General features: G+C 42.0%; 1 protein-coding gene across 1 annotated transcript in view; it reads right to left on the bottom strand.

Annotated features, from left to right (window-relative positions):
• Nucleotides 1–20,906, bottom strand: part of LOC125887005 (metabotropic glutamate receptor 8-like) — a 202,920-nt gene that overhangs the window by 132,117 nt on the left and 49,897 nt on the right. Inside the window, exon 3 of the mRNA XM_049573452.1 lies at nucleotides 3,316–3,532. Coding sequence (XP_049429409.1) covers nucleotides 3,316–3,532 — 217 coding nt within the window. The remainder of the gene's footprint in view (nucleotides 1–3,315; nucleotides 3,533–20,906) is intronic.

Raw genomic sequence — 20,906 nt, 5'->3', positions numbered from 1 at the left:
CACAATCTTTGAGTCACATCCACCCCTCGCTTCCCCACAGCTCCACCTTCTTATCCAAATATGGTCACTTCTGGCTCCTAATATCCAAGATGGTGACGGCCAAGATGCCAAACTCAAAGCAAACATTTATTTTTCATTTGCCTGGTCAAAAAGCTGCATGAGGCACTGCACTTGTCTGAAAACAGAGTTTACTTGCCCCCGTCAGATGTCAGATGTCGAGCGCAGAGCTGCCTGTTTGGAGTCAGTTTGTAAAGTTCATTCAGTGTTGGCTTTCTGTGTGACGTTGCCTTGCTCACTCAGTGAGCCTCATATTCAAACCTGCATTCAGCTGCGCTGTGTGATTACCTTCAGATGGCATTAAGCCTATTCTGAGTCAGTCACATTATAATGTATCAGTAATAACTGGTGTTCTGTCTGCCTGGGTGGTTCACAGTCAGCACAAACACTGCCACAGTCCATTGTTTCCTGGTGTTGTGATGTGATTATGAAATGGTAATGAAATTTGGTCTTTTATCCCAGGCTGTCTTTGATCGCAAGACTGTGACAATGGTCATCCTTGAACGTCTCTCACTGTGCAATGTAGGACCACTGTGTCAGAGCCACGACCAAAGACATCACCACGTTTCTGTCACACTGGTCATCTCCTGTCTGGGACAGCCAAGAATCGCATGTGTATACCAGGCTTTACAGCTAAAAGTGTAATCCTCTCAACAAAAAAAACAACAGCACTGTATCAAATATTAAATATTAAATATTAAATAAATCTTCAACTCAAGACCATAAAATAAATATCTTTACATTCATTGATTCCCAATCAAAGCAATCTTTTAAGAATTGCTTGACCTAGTTAATATGAATTTCAAAACTGTTTTGAAATGCAAAATAAAGGAATTCTAAACATGTAACAAAAAAAAGCTTTTAATCTTGATTAACTGTAAGAGCCACTGAAGCATGTATTTATATTTAGTAAAAATGTCTGCATTGATATGACATTTAATAAAGGTTCGGCGATTATTTCGGTTTGCACAACAGTGTCTTTATATTTTGAATAGCATATGGTAGTGGACGATACTAACGTCATTTTATATTTACTTTATTTATGTGACAGATCACGGGCACAAGTTATCTACGCTAGGTATAGTGCTGGAAGGCGGTTTAGTGTGCATGACTCAAAGATATTGTGAATAACGTCTTGCGTAACAACACATTCTCACTCTGACCTCGTCACATATTGACATTTTGGTCATGGACTTTCCACGTCCACATACGACGTGCAAGGTACCCTGGGTCGTCTACGTCGCCTCACGTCACCCTGTGTCAGTTGCATTTGAACACACTACACGGACCACATCTGACGGCCAAGTGGCACGTACGTTCTGCACCTGCGTGAGAGAGAGCGGAGTGAGAGAGTGGTACATTCTGTCAGCCGAGGGGTTTCCTATCTGTGCAGCCGAGCACCGCAGCATCTCCACGGACTATCACATCCAGACGGTCCCGGTGTTTCCTCCGCAGGCTCCACTTCACTCAGCTGCCCGATAAACCCGCTGCTTCTTCCCACTTTAACCTGAATAACAAACCAGGGCTCGGTGCTCCGGTTGGATCCAAACGGAGAGCCGGGGCTAGCTCAGAGACTAGCGGAGGCTAACTGGCTGTGCTTCCCTCCGGTCATGCTGCGGCTAACGCTCCGCTAGCCGCTCCCAGCTAGCTCCGGTTTGTTATTCAGGTTAAAGTGTGAAGAAGCAGCGGGTCTGTGGGGCAGCTGAGTGAAGTGGAGCCTGAGGAGGAAGCACCGGTTAGCCCCGGTTTCACTACAGGCAGATTCACTCGCTACAGGGGCGAGGAAATAAAACCTGAACAGCCAATTAGAGTGATCTCTCTCACCGACAAGCTTCACCGCAGATTCAACATGCTCAATTGGTTGAAAAGCCGCCGACGCCAAAGTGCAGACGGTGCAGGACACACCACAAAAAGTAGGGCGACAGACGCTCACCGACGGCCCGACTTTGGTCGACGGCCGACCGTCAGCTTGGTGTGTCAGGACCTTTACAGAACGCAAACATCGCTCTCTCGGGTGAAAGCTGGTGTTTGTTGGACCCATCCTCCACCACTCCTGCCTGCTCCACTTGGACTTTCACTGCCTCAGTTTTCGTTCTTGTCCTGCCGCATTTACCCCTGACGCCGCCAGACGCTGTTAAATTATAATGGCAACCGGACATGTCAACGTTACAGGACGCCTTTTTTCATTGGTTTCTGACGCCACAAGTCACTGCCCAAATGCCGGATTTTGACGACTTCAGAGTGGCACCGGGCTCTGTGTAAAGAAGGACAGGAAGTTTGTGTTGGTTTGGATCGTGAAAAGCGTGTTCTGCAGTGTTGAAGTACAATGATAACATACAGACACAGGACATCAAGTCAGTGGTGGACTTGGTGACATGTGATTTTGGAAGGACTTGGCCTGCCCTGCCTCATGTGAGCTCTGTGAAACATATTTCTTCACAGTATATAAAAATAAAATAGCGTGGCTGCCATGTACATTGCTAGGGATAGTTTCGAAACCTCAAAATGAAAGACAATTACTTCTTGGCTGATTAAATTAAATAAATACAAAAGTGGTTGCACAATTTTGGGTGTACCACAAAAGCACTCACTTTGTGTGTGTGTGTGTGTGTGTGTTTGTGTGTGTGTGTGTGTGTGTGTGCGCGTACTACAGTAATGATGACCAAAGGGGATTCTACAGATTTTTTAAGCCCACATAAACAAACTTACAGAAGACAAATCCTCAGTCACTGAAATGAGGAGACTGGCTTCCTGCAGTCGGCCTCCACCCTCCACTTCCCCACAAATGGGCCATTTAAGTGACACTCCCACGCCACCGCACAACCTCGCTGTGAATGCAGCCCTAAAACACACACATCGCTGATCCCCAACATACATGTTACTGCTGATGTATTTTAACACACCCTTTACAATCTAATTAATGTCAGAGCTCGTCGTGGTACGATAACATTTTAATCAGCGAGAGCAGAGAGCCTGATTACCTCACGGTGACCAGCCGGGGAGAAAACAGCGTCGACTTCTGCTGTAATTACTTCAAGAGTCAATTACATGACCTCTCCTCCTGTTCGCTCATCAACACACAGCGAGTCAGGAGCACAGCGAGTTTAAAAACCAGCAGCTCAAAAACCACAGCGTCTGCCGTGACTCTTCGTCCAACCTGTCCTCCATCACTCAGGGGACATCTAATTCGTCTCAGCTGGTTTTCAAAGTAAAGCAAAACTCTCAGATCTCACCTCAGCTTACAGATTGTTTTCCTACCTGAATCTCTGGAGATCTGGACGAAGGCCTCCACGCCACTCTCGCCGTAGTTTCCCTCAGAGGCGAGCGTGGACACGTAGTTCCAGCCCATCGCCGTGACGATGTCCAGCATGGCCTGAGCCTGGTAGGAGTCTGGAGGAACCACGCGGGAGAAGAAGTCATAGCGAGTGTTGTCGCTGAGCTCTGGAGCCGTCGAGGCGTAGCTGATCTGAGGGATCTGTGGAGACACAGCGAGAGATAACCGTTAGCTTCAACTCACTGAAACAGCAGCCGTACTCTTAAACGCCAACCATACACTAAAGACTCTGAAACGACTAAAGTCTGACCCCCTGTCATGTCTAAAGACAATGTGAGTTTTAGTCACACATTATAAGATTTTACAAAGACTGGAGATCCTGCAGGGTCACTATTTCCCATCCTGCTCCTGGTGGAAAACATTACACCAAACTCCCTTTAGGAAATATGACATATTAACAATTCCTTATAGGTCTGAAAAACACACAACTCTACAAACACAAGATAAAAGGTGTAATTTGTCGACAGTATCCTTGTTAATTCAGCATCATTATAATCCATAAAGATAAAATGTATGTGTATACAAAGTTTACATTTTACATTTTTATCGCCTCACTTGCTACCAGCCCTCAATTGTTAGTTGTGTTCTAAGAGTGGGAGGAGACAGTGGGAATCAGAGGAGAACGATGTCAAAAATGAAGACTTGGTAAAATAAGTGCTGGTTGGTGGATCAGATACAACCAAATTAAACACAGACTCTTGTTCACTCCACAGCTCCACCAGTTTCTCCTGCTTTGTCCACGAGACTTGTTCAGGTTTTTGTGCCTCCCCAAAGTTCGGTTTGGTGCTAAAAGAGACCTTACAAACTTACGATACGATACGATACGATATGATACGATACGGTACGATACATCACAGCCAGGAGTAGAGATTTCCAGACACCTACTACACATCCTTTACAATAACACCAACAAGCGTAGACCAGTTTGGAGAAAGGCTAGTAGAGCCAGTTAGAGGATATTGTCACTACTAAAGAATACAAAACTAGAATTATCACCCCCCATTTGCCTTAAGGTGTTCTTCAGACATCACATTCACAAAAATGAGACAGACAAGGTCACAGTAACCTGGACTTTAGACCACCAAAATCAAATCAGTTCATCATTGCGTCCAAGTGAACATTTGTGCCAAATTTGAAGAAATTCCCTTAAAGCATTCTTGAGATATTGTGGGACGGATGTACGGACGGACAGACAAGCTGATAACATTTTGCCACTGGCCAAGATATCACTGGCACGGAGGCATAAAAATAAATGTAAGTTCTTAGAAGGAGTCTGCCATGGAGACATGCGAGAAAAACAAAGCTTCCTTTAATAATTCAGTGTAACACACAGCGAGTAACTGATTTACAAACAGTCTTCACGGGTGGAGTATCCTTTTGATACAATGATGTCCTTGATTCTTCCTTTTGTTGGCTTCTCTTCTTCCTTTCATCAAGCACAGAGAAACTGAGGGCAATCATGTAGCTGCAATATGAAGCATGTCTTAAGTATGCATGTGTGAAATTACATGCTTCACACTTGCATACATATGACATGCTACACACAAGCCGCTGCAGTGCCTGTGGCGTGTGAGATGTTCCCTACACTGAGCACACAGCTGCAGAAACATAAATCAACAGTGCACGGACAGACAAGACTGTAGCACCGCGTAAAACACAGCGTCAAGCCAGATGCTGCTCGGACTTTGATGAGCTCCGATTCATGCTGTTATGGTGCTGGTACTTGGAGCAGCCAAAAAGGAAGACAGAGGTAGAAGAAGAAGAAGCAATACAGCAATAATTTATTGCATTTTATAAAACAAAATAGTTTGCAAATAAGTGCTAATATGATAAAAAAAAGTTTCCATTTGGCACAGTTTCAAGATTAATTCAGTATCTGACCGAATGTCTCCCTCTGTTCCTGACTTATGGCCAGTGAAGAGTTTTTGCAGAACAATCTAATCTTGCAGTGATGCTGACCTTTGACCTTTTGGAAATAAAATGCAGCTCATCATTTTGTTGTTCTTTGACTTATTTTACTTTATGATCAAAAACAGGTTTTGTGAGGTCACACTGACCTTTGACCACCAAAATCAAATCAGTTCATTGTTGAGTCCAAGTGGACGTTTGTGCCAAATTTTAAGAGTCCCCTCAAGGCGTTCATGAGAATGACATGGATGGAAAACCTGAAAACATAATGCCGTAGCTGTCACCAACACAGAGGCATAATAAATGTCTTATTTCAGAGGTTTCAGTGTAATCCTGATCAGGATGACCCCGAGTATAAGCATATAAAGGGTGGCATCCCTGATATGTTTCATAAAAACATTTCCTCATTAAAAGGAAAATAAAATGCAGTCGACATGAGAGTTTCTTTCACAACATATTTGCTGACTCAAACCTGCAGCATGTGAAGTAATTTCTACAAGACAGAAATGAAGGGAGGAAGAAATCTGAGCTGTTGATATGCATGTTTATATTCTGCGCTTGTACTTGTATGATTGTATTGTTACTTTATGTGAAGCCCACTGTGCTGCCTCATGTACGATGTGCTAAACAAATAAAGTTTGACTTGACTTTCAACACAGAGGCGGAAAGAAACCACTGTTTTCAATTTTTTGAGGGATGGTACTTTTTTTCCAGTTTTTATGCCTCCACGGTGACAGCCATGGTTGGATGCATTATGATTTCAGGCTGACTGTCCCCCCTGGCCATCTGATTCTCGTGAACGTGAAATCCCAAGGACACCTTGAGGGAATTTCCTCTAATTTGGCACAAACGTCCACTTGAACTCAACAATAAACTGATTTGTTTTTGGTGGTCAAAGGTCACTGTGATCTCACAAAACATCTTTCTGGCACCTTGAGGGAATTTCCTCAAATTTGGCACAAACATTCACTTGGACTCAGTAATACATTGATTTGTTTTGGTGGTCATAGGTTAAAAGGTCAAGGTCACTGTGACCTTGTCTGTCTCATTCTCATGATATCTCAAGAACGCCTTAAGGGAATTTCTTCAAATTTAGCAAAAATAATGACTTGGACTCGAGGATGGTATGACTTGATTTTGGTGGTCAAGGGTCAAAGGTTAAGGCTGCTTTGACCTTGCATCCATGTCATTCCTGTTGACACAATATCTCAATAATGCCTTGAGGGTCTTTTCTCAAATTTGGCACAAACATCCACTTGGACTGAAGAATAAACTGATTAGAATTTGGTGGTCAAAGGTCACTGTGACCTTACAAAACATGTTTTTGGCCAGAACTCAAAATTCTTAGACTCATTAAGACAAAACTTCACACAAATGTCAAACAGGATAAAATAATGAAGTGGTGACATTTTATATCGAAAAGGTCAAAGGTCATCTGCAATGTGACATCATACTGTTCTACATAAAACGATTTTCTGGCTATTATTCAGCGTCATATCTCAGGAACAGAAGGGGAGACATTTGGTCAGATACTGAATTGATGACTCTAATCTTGAAACTGTGCTGATTGTATAGATCTTCTGTGTGTGAAGCATCCATGTTTTCACTGACATGGATGGAGACTGTCAGAGACACTGGACTGGTGGACGTTTTTTTCCTTCTTTTTCACATTACTAAAAAAAAATCTGTTTGTGTTTCTTTTCTCTGAGTCTTGTTGAAATGTTTGAGAAACAAATCAAACTACAGACTGGAGACAGGAAGGTAGAAAACATCAGCAGCAGAGTTTTCAGTCAGATTTCTAAATGTTGTTTGGTGTCGCTCTCAAACATCCTGCAGTATATTTGTTGAGATTTAAACAGATCAAGTTTGAACCTAAATCCTGAACTTCCTCAGCTTCCTGTTGTTGGGGTTTCTTGTCAGAGTGGAGTTAGCGAGCTCTGCTGTGTGAATTAGGGAGGCGGATCAGGTCATAGATCCTGCAGCAGACAGGCCCGACAGGCCCGGCGGGGCTGGATAATGGTCCTTTAGAGAAAGATTGAAGGGCTGATTGATTTCACTTCAGCAAGAGGCCGGCGTGTTGGGCAGAGCGCCGCCGGACGCCTCATCAGGATTCACAGAGGAGGAGGGAGGGGGAGGAAGACGGACGGCTGAGGGCCTGACAGCAATACAAATGTCACTCTGCTCGACTCGCTCAGCGACAGGCAGCAAATTAAAGACCTGTACTGTAAATACAAACCTGTCCGAGAGCTGACGCTATCACAGCGCCACAGCTTTAACCATCAGAGAGGAAGTTTATTTCTAACACAAAGAACACGTCTGAGCTTCTGAAGCTTTTTTATTTTAGAGACTTTACACATCCTCTGTTTGTCTGATGTTTACTTGGGAGTACTTTGGAGATTCATATTTTCTGTTTGATGTAAGATAAGTTCAAAATGTAAAAATTCAATGAGGAATGAAGCATCTTCATCAACAGTACAACATCACCTTCTGATTTTACTCCACTGTGGATTATGTTCAGGCACAAAACAATACTGTTTCAATAACAACCACTTTAAGGTTAGACAATGACCGTGGAAAGAAAAACTCTCATTGCGGTCACGGGTAAGAGAAACCAGCGCTGACAGTCGGGAGGTGATGAAAAAAAAAAAACAGAAGAGTCACACATTTTGTTGACACATCCACCCATGGCAAACTCATCGCTCTGCAGGATGTGGATGCTTTGTCATTTGAACTGTATAAAAGAAGTGGACGTGACGATAACAAGCTAGAAATAGATTTTGATAATAAAAACTATGACAAAATGTATGTTTCATTTTCGCTGACAAGACGTGAGGAGACGAAAATGTTAGTGGTGAAATATCAGACATTCAAAACGTGAGGAGTAGAGAACAGAGTGATAAAATATTTCATGAACTAAAAAGCAACAACAGTCGTGCTTGCAATTATTTTTTAATGCCATACGAGCAGTGTGAGATCCGGGCATCTACAGGTCGGCAAACTCCAGTAAATAGTCTGCACCAGAATGTTTTGCTAGCCAGCACACACACTAACACTAGAGCAGCATCAGCCGCTGGTGCGAGTTGTTAATTCAGCAGTAAATAATCAGCTGTGTGTGTCTGACTGTGGATGGTGGAGCTGCTGAATGGATTTGTGGAGTTTGTTAGTTGCAGCGGTGGCTGTTAGCAGCTAGCTCCGCTCACAGCCTTCACAGCTTCACCCCGCAGGACTCCACTCAGTCCGGACTGGAGAAGGTTTGTGGGTTGATGGTGTTTGACAGGCAGGTAGGAGGCTCAGTTATCTGTGAGTGTAGCTGTGCTGTAAGTAAACAGTCTGAACTCAGATCAGTTTTCTCTGACAGAGATGAAAGTTTAGTTTGAATCAGCAACTCTGTGAGAGGACACCAGTTTAAACCTCCAGACTAACATGTTGCACATGAAGAAACAAGTTATGTTTCTGCTTCTTAACAGTCACATGGATAAGTCAGAGTTTACAATGAACCTGGGGACAAATCCTAGTTGGCTCACATTAGTTATTTGTTGAGAGCAGAAATAGAGAGATGTTGAGCTTTTCAGATGATGATCAGTAAGTGTGTGCTCGTAAATCAGCCCTTAAATCTGTCACACACTGCTGGAGACATGACACACACATTGTTTTATATAACCTGTCACCTTGAGTCTGATTACTGAGACATGAATTCGCCTCAGTGTCTCTGACAGTCTCCATCCATGTCAGTGAAAACATGGATGCTTCACACACAGAAGATCTATACAATCAGCACAGTTTCAAGATTAGAGTCACCAATTCAGTATCTGACCAAATGTCTCCCCTTCTGTTCCTGAGATATGACGCTGAATTATGGCCAGAAAATCATTTTAAGTAGAACATTATGATGTCACATTGAAGGTGACCCTTTGACCTTTTGGATATTAAATGTCACAACTTCATTATTTTATCCTGTGAGACATCTCTGTGAAGTTTTGTTATAATTCTTGAGTTACACGTTTTGTGTGGTCACAGTGACCTTGACTTTTGATCGCAAAAACATCAGTTTGTTCTTCAGTCCAAATGGACGTTTGTGTCAAATTTAAAGAAATTCTCACAGTGTTCTTAAAATATCGCATTCACAAGAATGAGCCAGATTCAGGGTCACACTGTCTTTAACCTTTGACCCCCAAAATCCAATCAGGTTATCATTGAGTCCAAGTGAACATTTGTGCCAAATTTGAAGAAATGCCCTCAAGGCTATTTGAGATATGGCGTACACAAGGGCAGGACGTACGTACGTATGGACAGACAACTCGAAAACATCATGCCTCTGGCCACGACTGTCGCCATCTATGGCATAAAAAAACATTTTGACTGAAAGATTAAAATGTCATGACCTTTCTTCGACTAAAACTATGAAGAATATAAATGATTAAACTAATAATCATTTTGTCTGAAGGCTAAAACTAAATCTAAACTGGCTGCTGAAGTTAGCACTGTTTTAATTTGGGCTTTTCAAATTTTCCGAACCAAAGTCTCTTCAGAAAATCTGAGAGACAAACAGTTTCCTCATGAGGAGACAGACTGTGTGACAGCAGCGACAGATTAGATCTGAAATCAGGGAGATTCATGGAAGTGAAGCTGCGATGAACTCTGATATCACACACACACACACACACACACACACACACACACACAGAAAACATACAGTAATGGCTAAAATAACTGCAGCTGCATGAGAATATAATGGGGACCTCCATTAGCATTAATGATGCATTGTGGACTGAATAAACAGCAGCATCAGTTATTGATGCTCAGTCAGCCGCTGCCCCATTAAAACACATCAGCTCCTCTTATACGTATACATAATAATATGTAACCATCCTGTGATTCGAGCATGTGGGAAAAACAACATTACGACTCTTTGTGGATAAGAAAGCTGTCGTCATCTAATTATCGCAGTAATCATAATAATAATAATAATAATAACTGTAAAAGCTTTAGTCACACAGAGTTCCACATTGTGTTATTAAATAAATTGCAGAGAGACTCTCAGGGAGAAATTACACTCTTGCCCTGCTGGTGGCTTCTGAAGGACTTCCTGCTACGACTGGAGGACTGCAATTTTAATTAGCAGCCTAATTGGACACCCTGCCGATCAGCTCGACGCACACTCTCATCTCCATCCTCACAACAGAGCAATCACGGCGGGGTGTTACCTTCACGGCCGCTGCTCCACACAGAGCTTTTATTTTGAATAAAAAAGGAGAGACGCTCAAAACATCTGATCAGATCTGAAGCTCTTATCTGAAGGTCTGAAGAAATTCTGTTCATCACACTGTGAATTTTAGGATTTTTAAAAAGGTTGAAAATCAAAGCTCACAGAACTTTATTCAAAATTAATTTTTAAAAGTTCTTAAAGGTTACTAATTTGTCAGGGTAAAATATTATAGATGCTGACATGCAGAAAACACAAATTAATTAAACAATTTTGTAAAAAGTAACAAGGTGACTTCAGGTTTTACTTGACTTGAGCTAAGTTTGAATCATAAGATATATATGATATACTTCATTTATCCCTGAAGGGAAATTCAATTTTTTTTTTCACTCGGCCTGAAACACACATGCACATGTAGAGAGATGTCAGAGGGAGGGAGCTGCCCATTGACAGGTGCCCTGAGCAGTTGGGGGTTTGGTGCCTTGCTCAGGGGAATCTCCTGGTGTCCAGGAGGCAAACTGCCACCTCTCCAGCTACCAGTCCACGCTCAATGCTTGCTCCGCACAGGGACTTCAACTGGCGACCCTCAGATCCCAAAGCCAAGTCCCTATGGACTGAGCTACTGCCGTCGCCACTACACGACATTCAAACTTGTCAGATCTTTGTATCGTTCACATCGTGCTGTTTTATAATCAGGAGGTTATCATGGTTTTACCCTTTTGGGGGTTACACACTACAGAATACTTTATCAAGAGCATATCATGACGCACAGTTGGACCGACAACCTGGGGTCACTGCCGACAGCTCATGACCAAAGGTGAGGGTTGGGACGTAGCTGGAGCAGCAAATCAAAAGCTTGTTCTTTTTTTAATGGTTATTCTTCATTTTTGCATAAATAAATAAATGAATAAAATCTGAGTGAAAACAAGGGGTGGGAATCAGCAGAGGATCCACCATACGATTTTATCACAATACTTCAGTCACAATATAATATGATTATGATGCTAAATATGTTGCGATATGCTGAGTATTGCAATAAAATATATTTTAACTGTAAAACTGTGTCAACATCTGGTTCATCTAATAAGATAAAATTTTCACTCAGTTTATCTCACTTCAGCCATTTTTGCAGCAAAATGTATGTAGTTTACTGACAAAACAATCGATTACATACTTAAGGCTAACTGAAGTTTAATTTGAATTTGTAATATTAATAATTTATATAATAAAAAAATGAAAAAAATAACGTCATACTATGCTGTAACTTGTGATTTTTCACCCACCCCGGGTGGAAACGCCAATAATTTGAATAAAAAAAGAAACTAACTATCAGAGAAAAGTAGACTTAATGCTTGGCTCAGGTCGAAGAGCTGACGCATCAAGAAAAGCAAAATGTGACAAAGTGCACTGGAAACAGATTTGACTCTGCGGCTTGACATGTTAAACTGGAGATTTGACTGACTGAAGATTAAAAGCTCCCCAGAATCAGAGGAGGACTCAGTGGGAGGAACAGCTGAAGTGATCCCAGCAGATCAACCAGCGCGCTGATGGATGGCGTCCTGACAGCACTCATTACCCTCAACAGACCTTTACTTCAGCTCGCCGAGACCTGACGAGCTGAATCAGACCCGGGTCTCACACTGAGGACAGATCTCTGTGTGTGTGGACATGTTTACACGTCTTCACATCAGAGGACATGCTCGTCGTTTCCTGCCGTCTCAGGGTGTTTCCTGCGACAGTGATTGATGCTCGTCATTCCTGCGACAGCCTCGAGCTTTCTGCTCGACTGAACGATGAGAGGAGAAATCCATCTGAGGTGACAGCACACGTCCATCATCGTTCACTCCTCGCTCTGATTGTCTTGTTTAACGTAAAGCTCTATTTACTGTCATCTGTCTCTTTCCCGGACAATAAACAGCTTCGCCCTCCAGGTGAGATCCGACATGACTCCTGCCGCCGCCGCTCTGTTTCTCTTAATGTCTCGCAATTGAATTCAGGATGAAGTCAGAATGACTCGCTGTCACGCTGAGCAGAAAAACTCAACAACCAGACAGGAACTCTGTTTTTAATGACATGTTTCAATGCCTCAGGTTAAAGAAGACATGACGTTTATGCTTTCTGAGTCATTTAATCTCCACATATTTTTTAATTCTGTATTCTCTCATCTCTAAGTAAAATTATTTCATAAACTGCATCATGCAAAACTCCATTATTGATGTGAGATCCATCGAGACATCGCTTGTATTTATTAAAGTAACATTACTGCAGAGTAGAAATACTCAGTTAAAAGATACGATACTCATTCAAGATAATACCAGTACAATTTTTAATATAATATGAAAAATTTATATCATGATACTCGCACTATTTTGAGTTGTTGACATATTGACGTCATACTGTTACCCATGACAACAACAAACATGGCTGAAAGCGAAATTATTACTGACTCTGTGGTGGTTCCAAAAAGAGGAGCAGCGTCAGTAGTGTGGAATAAACTGTGGCGTCCTGAATGTTTTACTTCTCAGACTCTTTTAGTGACTTAGAGGGAACTCATTCAGCGGCTCCTCTGGCAGCAGCACAGCGGGCCTTTGACAACAAAATTCTAACCAGTTTGTTCTTCAGTGTACATTCGTGCCAAATTTGAAAAAAATCCCTCAAGCTGTTCTTGTGAAATCACGTTCACAAGAATGAGATGGATGACAGGTCACAGCAACTTTGACCTTTGATCTTTGACCACCAGAATCTAATCAGTTCATCCTCAAGTCCAAGTGAATGTTTGTGCCAAATTTAAAGAAATTCCCTCAAGATATTGTTGAGATATTATGTGAACGAAAATGTGGCAGACAAGGTCACAGTGACCTTGAACTTTGACATTAGACCACCAGAAACTAATCAGTTCAGTTACATTTGACTTTGTTACACATGTTACTGCTGCTGACTTTGGATAAGTTACTAATACAACCCTACTTTAAAAGATCCAAACTAACCCCTAATTGGAAATCTAAATGATCACTCAACAAGACGTGGCTTGTATTTATCAAGCATCTCGAGGTAGGATGTCACACCTAACTGCACCAAAAACTGTGACTGACACATATTTATTGCTGGGATTAGTAGTGAAGCCACTTTAACAACATTATTAATATTCACATTTGGGAGAACGTTTTTAATGTGTTAATTGTCACCAGGAGATGGACACAGGCTATCAATGTCTTTGAGAAGAAATGATGTCATCTAAAGGCACCTAAAGAATATAAAACTGCACCATTTATGACAAACAATGACATGAAGGACGTGAGACAGCCATTAAAATGTTATGTGATGAATGAGGAACTGGGGCCCATTAATCATTGATGTAATGGTACAGTACAGCCACATACAAGTCCGCTTCTCCAACCTCAATTAACATCAAGGAGGCTTCCCACATCTAACACTGCAAACTGACACAACCTTCACTCAGCAGCTCAGACAGAATCTAAATTGGACGAGAGGAAAGTCTGGAGCTCAGGAAATCAGATCCTCGGAGGCGTCTGATAGAAGACCCAACAGGAAGTAAGAACACTTTCCTGACATCCACCTGGGTCACATGTCTGTGATGGCGCTCAGTCTTTTGAAGCTCTGCGGAGGAAACAGGGTGAACTGAAGTTCAGCGTGTGATTAGAAAAAAGCTGAAATAAAAACCGATCCTCTGTCAGCATCAGAAGAAGAAAATAAACTTGTTTGATTTTTTTGTTTTTTCTCTGAAGTGACTCAAAGTGAGGAGAGACTTCAGACGACACAGACACTAACAGACTGTAGAGATACTGGAGAGAAAACTACGCTCTGTTCAAGTATCAGCAGCAACAACAACTCTGTAAAGAACATCCCTGAGATCAAAATAATGGAAACAACCTCTCACAACCTTTAACAGTTTGTGCATATTCATAGCCATGATCTTCATAAAGATGTGAAGACACCAAGGATCCTCTCAGCCCTAGAGTGGTCTCCTCTGGTCTGAATCAGGGACTCATGTTGCTCCAAAGTTGTATAATTGCCTAGAGTTGGTTGGTGTTCTCACGGCAGCATTTACAAGAGGACCAGATCAAATGCCTTGTGTGAGAAAGCTGCTCTTGATTGGTCAGAATTTCCATGTGGGAAAAATCCAGGAAGTAAAGCAAACGTTGAAGAAGAGTACACTTGCAAGATAAATGTGACACTTTCTAATGTCACAATGGAGGGACAACTACGCAGGTTGATTTTAGCGCTGCTCATCGTGGACTATATTGCTGTCATTGTTCATTTTAGTCAAAGCATACAGTTTGAAAACGAGGCAAACGCGGCTCCAACTAGAAAACAATGTTTTGATGCATTGGATGTGCTGAATGTGCATATTAAGGCAGTACAGGAGGAGGTGCACATTAATAATCCTCCAGGACTGTAACATGCTCATGTTTAACCCAAACAATGTGTCATGTGACTGCAGTTGCTTCACATCCAGGTCGGAACGCCTTCTCACCACAAACAAACCGCACCAGAGTTCCTTTGGAACCAGACTGAGACCACCTCTTCAAGAAGGTCTCGGTCCGGTTGTTTTGCTGTGTTCACACCTGAGTGTGATTGCTGTGTTCACACCTGCCCAAACGAACCGCACTGAGGGGGCAAACAAACTTGAGTTTGATTGAACTGAACCAAACAGAGCAGGTGTGAAAGCACTCTAAGTGACACCAAATTTTAGGTGAAGTTCATTTTTTGGGAATAACACTTGGTATAAAAATGACTTTAAGGTCCAGTTTGTTGGATTTAGGGAGATATATTGGCAGAAATTGAATAAAACACAATAAGTATGTTTTCTTTGGTGTAGAATCACCCAGAAATAAGAAATACTGTGTTTCCATTACATTAGAATGAGCCAAGAATGGGACTGATGGATGGATGGATGGACTGACGACCTGAAAATGTAAAGCCTCCGGGTACGGCTATTGCTGGCGTACAGGGATAAAAACCTGAGCACACATTTTCAGCCCGGGAGGCAAAACAAATTCTCAGCTGAAGGTGAAGCAGGTTGGTTAACAGTCAGGACCAGGAAAGGCAAAAACAGCAACAAAATGAGCCGTGATAGCAGATACTTTATAAAGTTGGAAAAAACTATTTTCCAGGAGTACGAGACAGAAAATAATAGAGGATGAAAGAGCCTGTCTACAAACCAATCAATGTTGTGTCATGAGACGCAGCTCACATAGGTGATGACGGCAGGATGTAGGGATATCATTTACAGTTCTTTGATGCTCTCACATCATTGCAATGTGAAAATAAAACAACAATGTACACTACAGGTGTTCTGATACCGTTTACATAGCTATAAGTAGCACTAAGAACTGTGTCCACACAGCAAGAACTGGGAATGATCCCATTAGAACACCATTTGAGGGACATTATCAGCTTCTATTTCAGATCAGGTACTTTCCCAAGGCAAACAGACAAAGCAAAGTAGAATGGATTGCAGCAACAAACAACTTACATCATTTCAGCATTTATATTAGAGGTGCGAATGCAAACAGACATTAGAATTATCAACCCACAGTTGTATGCCTTTGCGCACCAGTCAAGTGTCTCTGACAGTTTCCATCCATGTCTGAAAAAACATGTATGCTTCACACACAGAGGATCTATACAAGACGTGTGTGAAGTTTTGTCATAATTTTGAGTTCTGGCCAAAAACATATTTTGTAAGGTCACAGTGACCTTTGACCACAAAATTCTAATCAGTTTATTCTTCAGTCCAAGTGGACGTTTGTGCCAACTTTAAAGAAATTCCCTCATGGTGTTCTTGACATACAGTATTCATGGGAATGAGATGGATGCAAGGTCACAGCAACCTTTGACCACCAAAATCTAATCACTTCATCCTCGAGTCAAAGTGAATGTTTGTGCAAACATTTCAAGGCTGAGACAGACAAGATCACAGTGACCTTGACCATTGACCAACTAAAACTAATCAGTTCATTGTTGAGTCCAAGTGGATGTTTGTGCCAAATTTGAAGAAATTCCCTTGGGGTGTTGTTGAGATATCGTGTTTAGAAGGATGGGACAGACGAACATAAGTACAGTACCTAAGTACATATGTACCTACCTACCTTCACAGGGAGTCCCCAGAACTGTTTGGTCTGAAAACGCCTGCTGTGACAAACGTGAACGTTGGTTCATTAAATCTGCAGGACTCTGCAGGCTGTAAACTCTGGTCTCTGTTATTTAAGTCCTAAACATCTGTATGTTGTACCATCCATCCTGACCCCTGCCCTCTGACCCCTATATGGTGCATAAATGTAGGACATATACTCCAGACAGTTATTAAGTTTCTCTAAAATGTATTTGGCAAAACAAATTAGTAGTGCACACACATCAGTCTCCAGGAGAGCAGCTTGGATCATCAGAATGTTAATCACAACAAATAAATCACGTTTCCACCGACTGAAATATCTGGAGATGATCGACATGTCAGCTGCATCATTTTAGACTCATTTACCCAAAACTCAGCCTGACAGATTTTTGGATCTTTGCCTGAATTTAAATTAACGTTGACCAAAGTTTGAACAAACACTGAGTTTGTAAAGATGTTGAACTGCATCATCAGGATTCACAGTTTCATGTTTGCCTCCACTGCTGCTGCTCTCCGCCTGATTAAAATGCTGTTTTCATCTCCTTCCTTCATTCTCAAAGTCTGAAATAAATATCAGAACAAATGCTCCGGTATTGTTTTCTCCTAAAAATAGCTCAGACTGCTCACTGCCACATTGTTCATCTGAGGGACAAACCAGCAGTCAGCCAGAAATCGATGGACTGAACTTGTCCTCCTGCTGACTCTCTGAGCTCCGTCCAGTCAGACCTGTCCGAGCTCGAGGACACCGTGTGATGTGTCCGTCCTGCTGCTGGCTCTGCGTCACAGCCCAGCTGGTCTTGACGCGGCCGGCTGGCTTTTTGGCCTCCGAAAAGAAAAAAAAAAAAAAACAGCAGATGCCAGAACCTTACCTGGTGTCAGCAGCGAGGAGCTGGAGACACCACAAACAAACACACGATGCCTCGTCTCAGCTGGCCAGTCAGCGTCCTGGCTGCCCGCTGAGTCAGCAAACAAACACGCTGGACATCAAAGTGTCCTCAACTTTAAAGGAATAGTTCACCCAAAAACAGTATGATTGTATATATACTCAACTCTCGCGGCTCTCTGGAGTCCCAGAAAAAGGTTTATATAGCGTGTCATTAAAGGGGACCTATTATGATTTAGTGTTAGTGTTTAATGTTAAAATGAAAACATGTTCTTATTAAATGTGGGTAAGATTCAAATAATGAGACAAACATATGTAAAGTCATCTCTGTGAGCAATCTCAAGTTTTTCTACCATTTTTAATGCTCCGTTTCCAACTGCTTTTTTTTTTTACTTTAACTACAGTATGACATCATAGTGTGTGATGTCATAGCGAGCTGGATTTCTTGATATGGTCATCAGCTCCAGCATGTTACTGCAGGTGTTTACATTACAAAGCCTACGCTAGAGGTGTACCATTTCATCTTGTTCACGATAATACTGGTACATTTTTTAATAGCATATGAAAAATTCACATCGTGATACTCGTGATATTTCGACTTGTTGACATATTGACGTCACACTGTTACCCATGGCAACAGCAAGCATGGCTGAAAGCGAAATTATTACTGACTCCGCGGTGGATCCAAAAAGAGGAGCAGCTTCAGTAGTGTGGAATAAACTGTGGCGTCCTGAATGTTTTCCTTCTCTTAGCACTCAGAGGGAACTCATTCAGCGGCTCCTCTGGCAGCAGCACAGCGTCTCTCCCTCTCCTCTCTGATTCTGTCACAAACCTTTGCTGATGTAAACCTACGTGAATAAACTCCATATATGTGAGTGTGTGATAGTTGTGGTATCATAACAGCCTGTCACAGGTTACAGCTGATGATTAGAGGAGAAATGGCAGAGCATAAAGGTCCAGGTGGAAAAAAACAACTCAGTCATTTAGGATTTTACTAAAAGAAGGAAATCAGCTGTTGATTTATATATATAGATCCCAGGGGACATTTTTTGTATCTGGGAGCTCTTTAAATGTGTAATTAGTGGCAGATTTTATTTAGTTTAACTATTAATATTGTAACAGAATCTGAATCTCACTCTGAGTTACTAAAGAAATGAGAGATCATTTTAGTTTTTACTGAATATTTGAAGCAAACTGTAAAACTACACTTATTTTGGTGCAGTTCTATGTTCTTAAATCAATAATACATTTCTTAAATCAATTTTTAATATCATCAAGAATATCATTATTGCAAAAATACCCTGATATATTGTGATATTATTTTAGGGCCATATTGCCCACCCCAGCTTACATGTAGCTACATGCTAACATCAGGGAAACATGTAATCTTGGTTGCTGATATTGTTAATTTCTCCCAGATGCTGGAACATGTTCAGTTGAATCTTTTACTGATGATTTTTTAAAGGTAGAAAGTGACGCTATTCTCTGTTAGTCATTCCCCTGGCTGCAATGAAGGCGCAGAGATATGGAACACCCAGTAACGCTGACCAGTCACAACAGACTGGGCTTTTCTGACTTTGCCGTTTCTCAACCTTTTCTTCACCTATCTGAACTTGAGGCATAGTGTGACCACAACCAAAAGCTTTTTTTGGTTTGCCCTCTGTGTCTGTGGATGGTGCTTCAAAATCCATTTTTGCTTACGCGAACCAATGATGTCATCGGAGCATCAAATCCTCCTTCTTGTCTCGCATTGCAAACTAGCTGCGTTTCCACAAAATGGCATCATTAATTTTGAGTGCAGAGGATTATGGAGGAAGATATTTTTTACAATGTATTCGTCAACTCAGATTTTCAGGGTATTTATTTGACCCACTTGAAGGAATACCACAGTCACCTGAGAGACAGAGGGGAAATGCAGCGTGTACAATATTTCAGTCAGTGTAAATTAAGGGATTTATTTCAACCCTACCAGAGTTGGTGATTGTTGGAATAGTAGACTAACAGACTTGCTAACCATGACAGTTTTAGTGATTTTATTTTGTTTGTGTGGAGTTTGAATAAAGTGCCTGAATATACCTGCAGTCACTGGTTGTTGAGCTAACTGTGGCAGCTTGGGAAAATCACTGAAGACCCTCTTTAGGATCATGAAGACAAACTGAAAAAACAAACAACCAAAGCCAGCAGCCCGAGCGAGCAGATGACCACTGCTTGAGTATTTTTGTCACCTAACGCTGTGTTTTGGCCAACAAAGTGCTTTTGGCTGTGGTGGTGATTCATAGCTTCCAGGCACTCTTCACTAACTGCAGTGTTTGTCCTTGAGAACACGACGATAGTGTTTTTAAATGTATCTTGTTTTTTCCGGTGTTCAAGTCAAACAGTGAAGTCAGTCATTTCAGACAATTTTACTTTTTCCACGTGCCGGGCAGGTTTGGAGGGTATTGGGAGGGAAGCGTCAGGAGCTCGGGCACGATGCATCTATGTACATGTAGGCACTGCACAAACAGCTGTGCAGGAAGGAAAACATTGAAAAACTCTGCCTCTCTGTCAATACAACATGCACTGAGGATGTTATTGCTTCAGGTGACTGCATGTACCATCAACACTGAGTGGATATTCACTTGGATATTCTCTAAAGAGACTGGCACTAAAATGGCGTGTCTCAAACAGAAGGTGAATACAGGTGTTCCACTGACCCACTGACCCGTGTTGGCAGAGGACGACGATACTGACAGAAAAAGAATTTAGTTTACGAAGAAGGTGAATTCACTGATGTCCTCACTTCATAATTCCTGTAGTGTTTCCATCAAATTTAAGATGTTCATCACAAAAGGTACCTAAATACCCAAGTGCCCCACAGGGGACAAATAAAAGGACTGAGTGATAATTCATTTTCCACAACCACTTATCCTCTTGAGGGTCACAGGGGGGCTGGAGCCTAGAGGCAGGGTACACCCTGGACAGGTCACCAGACTATCACAGGGCTGACACATAGAGACAAACAACCATTCACACTCACATTCACACCTACGGACAATTTAGAGTCACCAATTAACCTGCATGTCTTTGGACTGTGGGAGGAAGCTGGAGCACCTGGAGGAGACCCACGCTGACACAGGGAGAACAAGCAAAAGGGCTCCCCCACCCTAGGATTCGAACCCCCCACCCTGAGTTCACACCAGGAACCCTCATTCTGCTAACCGCTGCATCACCGTGCCGACCGTCTGTGTTCCAGCACAGACAGAATAAAGACAATAAAGAGTAATAGTTGTCAGTTCTCAGTGCGAACAGACTTCGACGGAGGTTGAACACACGCCAAACAAACTCCTTCACAACAGGATAATCCAGAAGTATTTTGTTTAGCCATAGCTTTGCTAAAATAATTGTG

The sequence above is a fragment of the Epinephelus fuscoguttatus genome, linkage group LG4 (assembly GCF_011397635.1).
Source record: "Epinephelus fuscoguttatus linkage group LG4, E.fuscoguttatus.final_Chr_v1".
NCBI lineage: Eukaryota > Metazoa > Chordata > Actinopteri > Perciformes > Serranidae > Epinephelus > Epinephelus fuscoguttatus.
The sequence above is the reverse complement of the archived record's forward strand: the minus strand, read 5'-3'. Positions and strand labels throughout refer to the sequence as shown.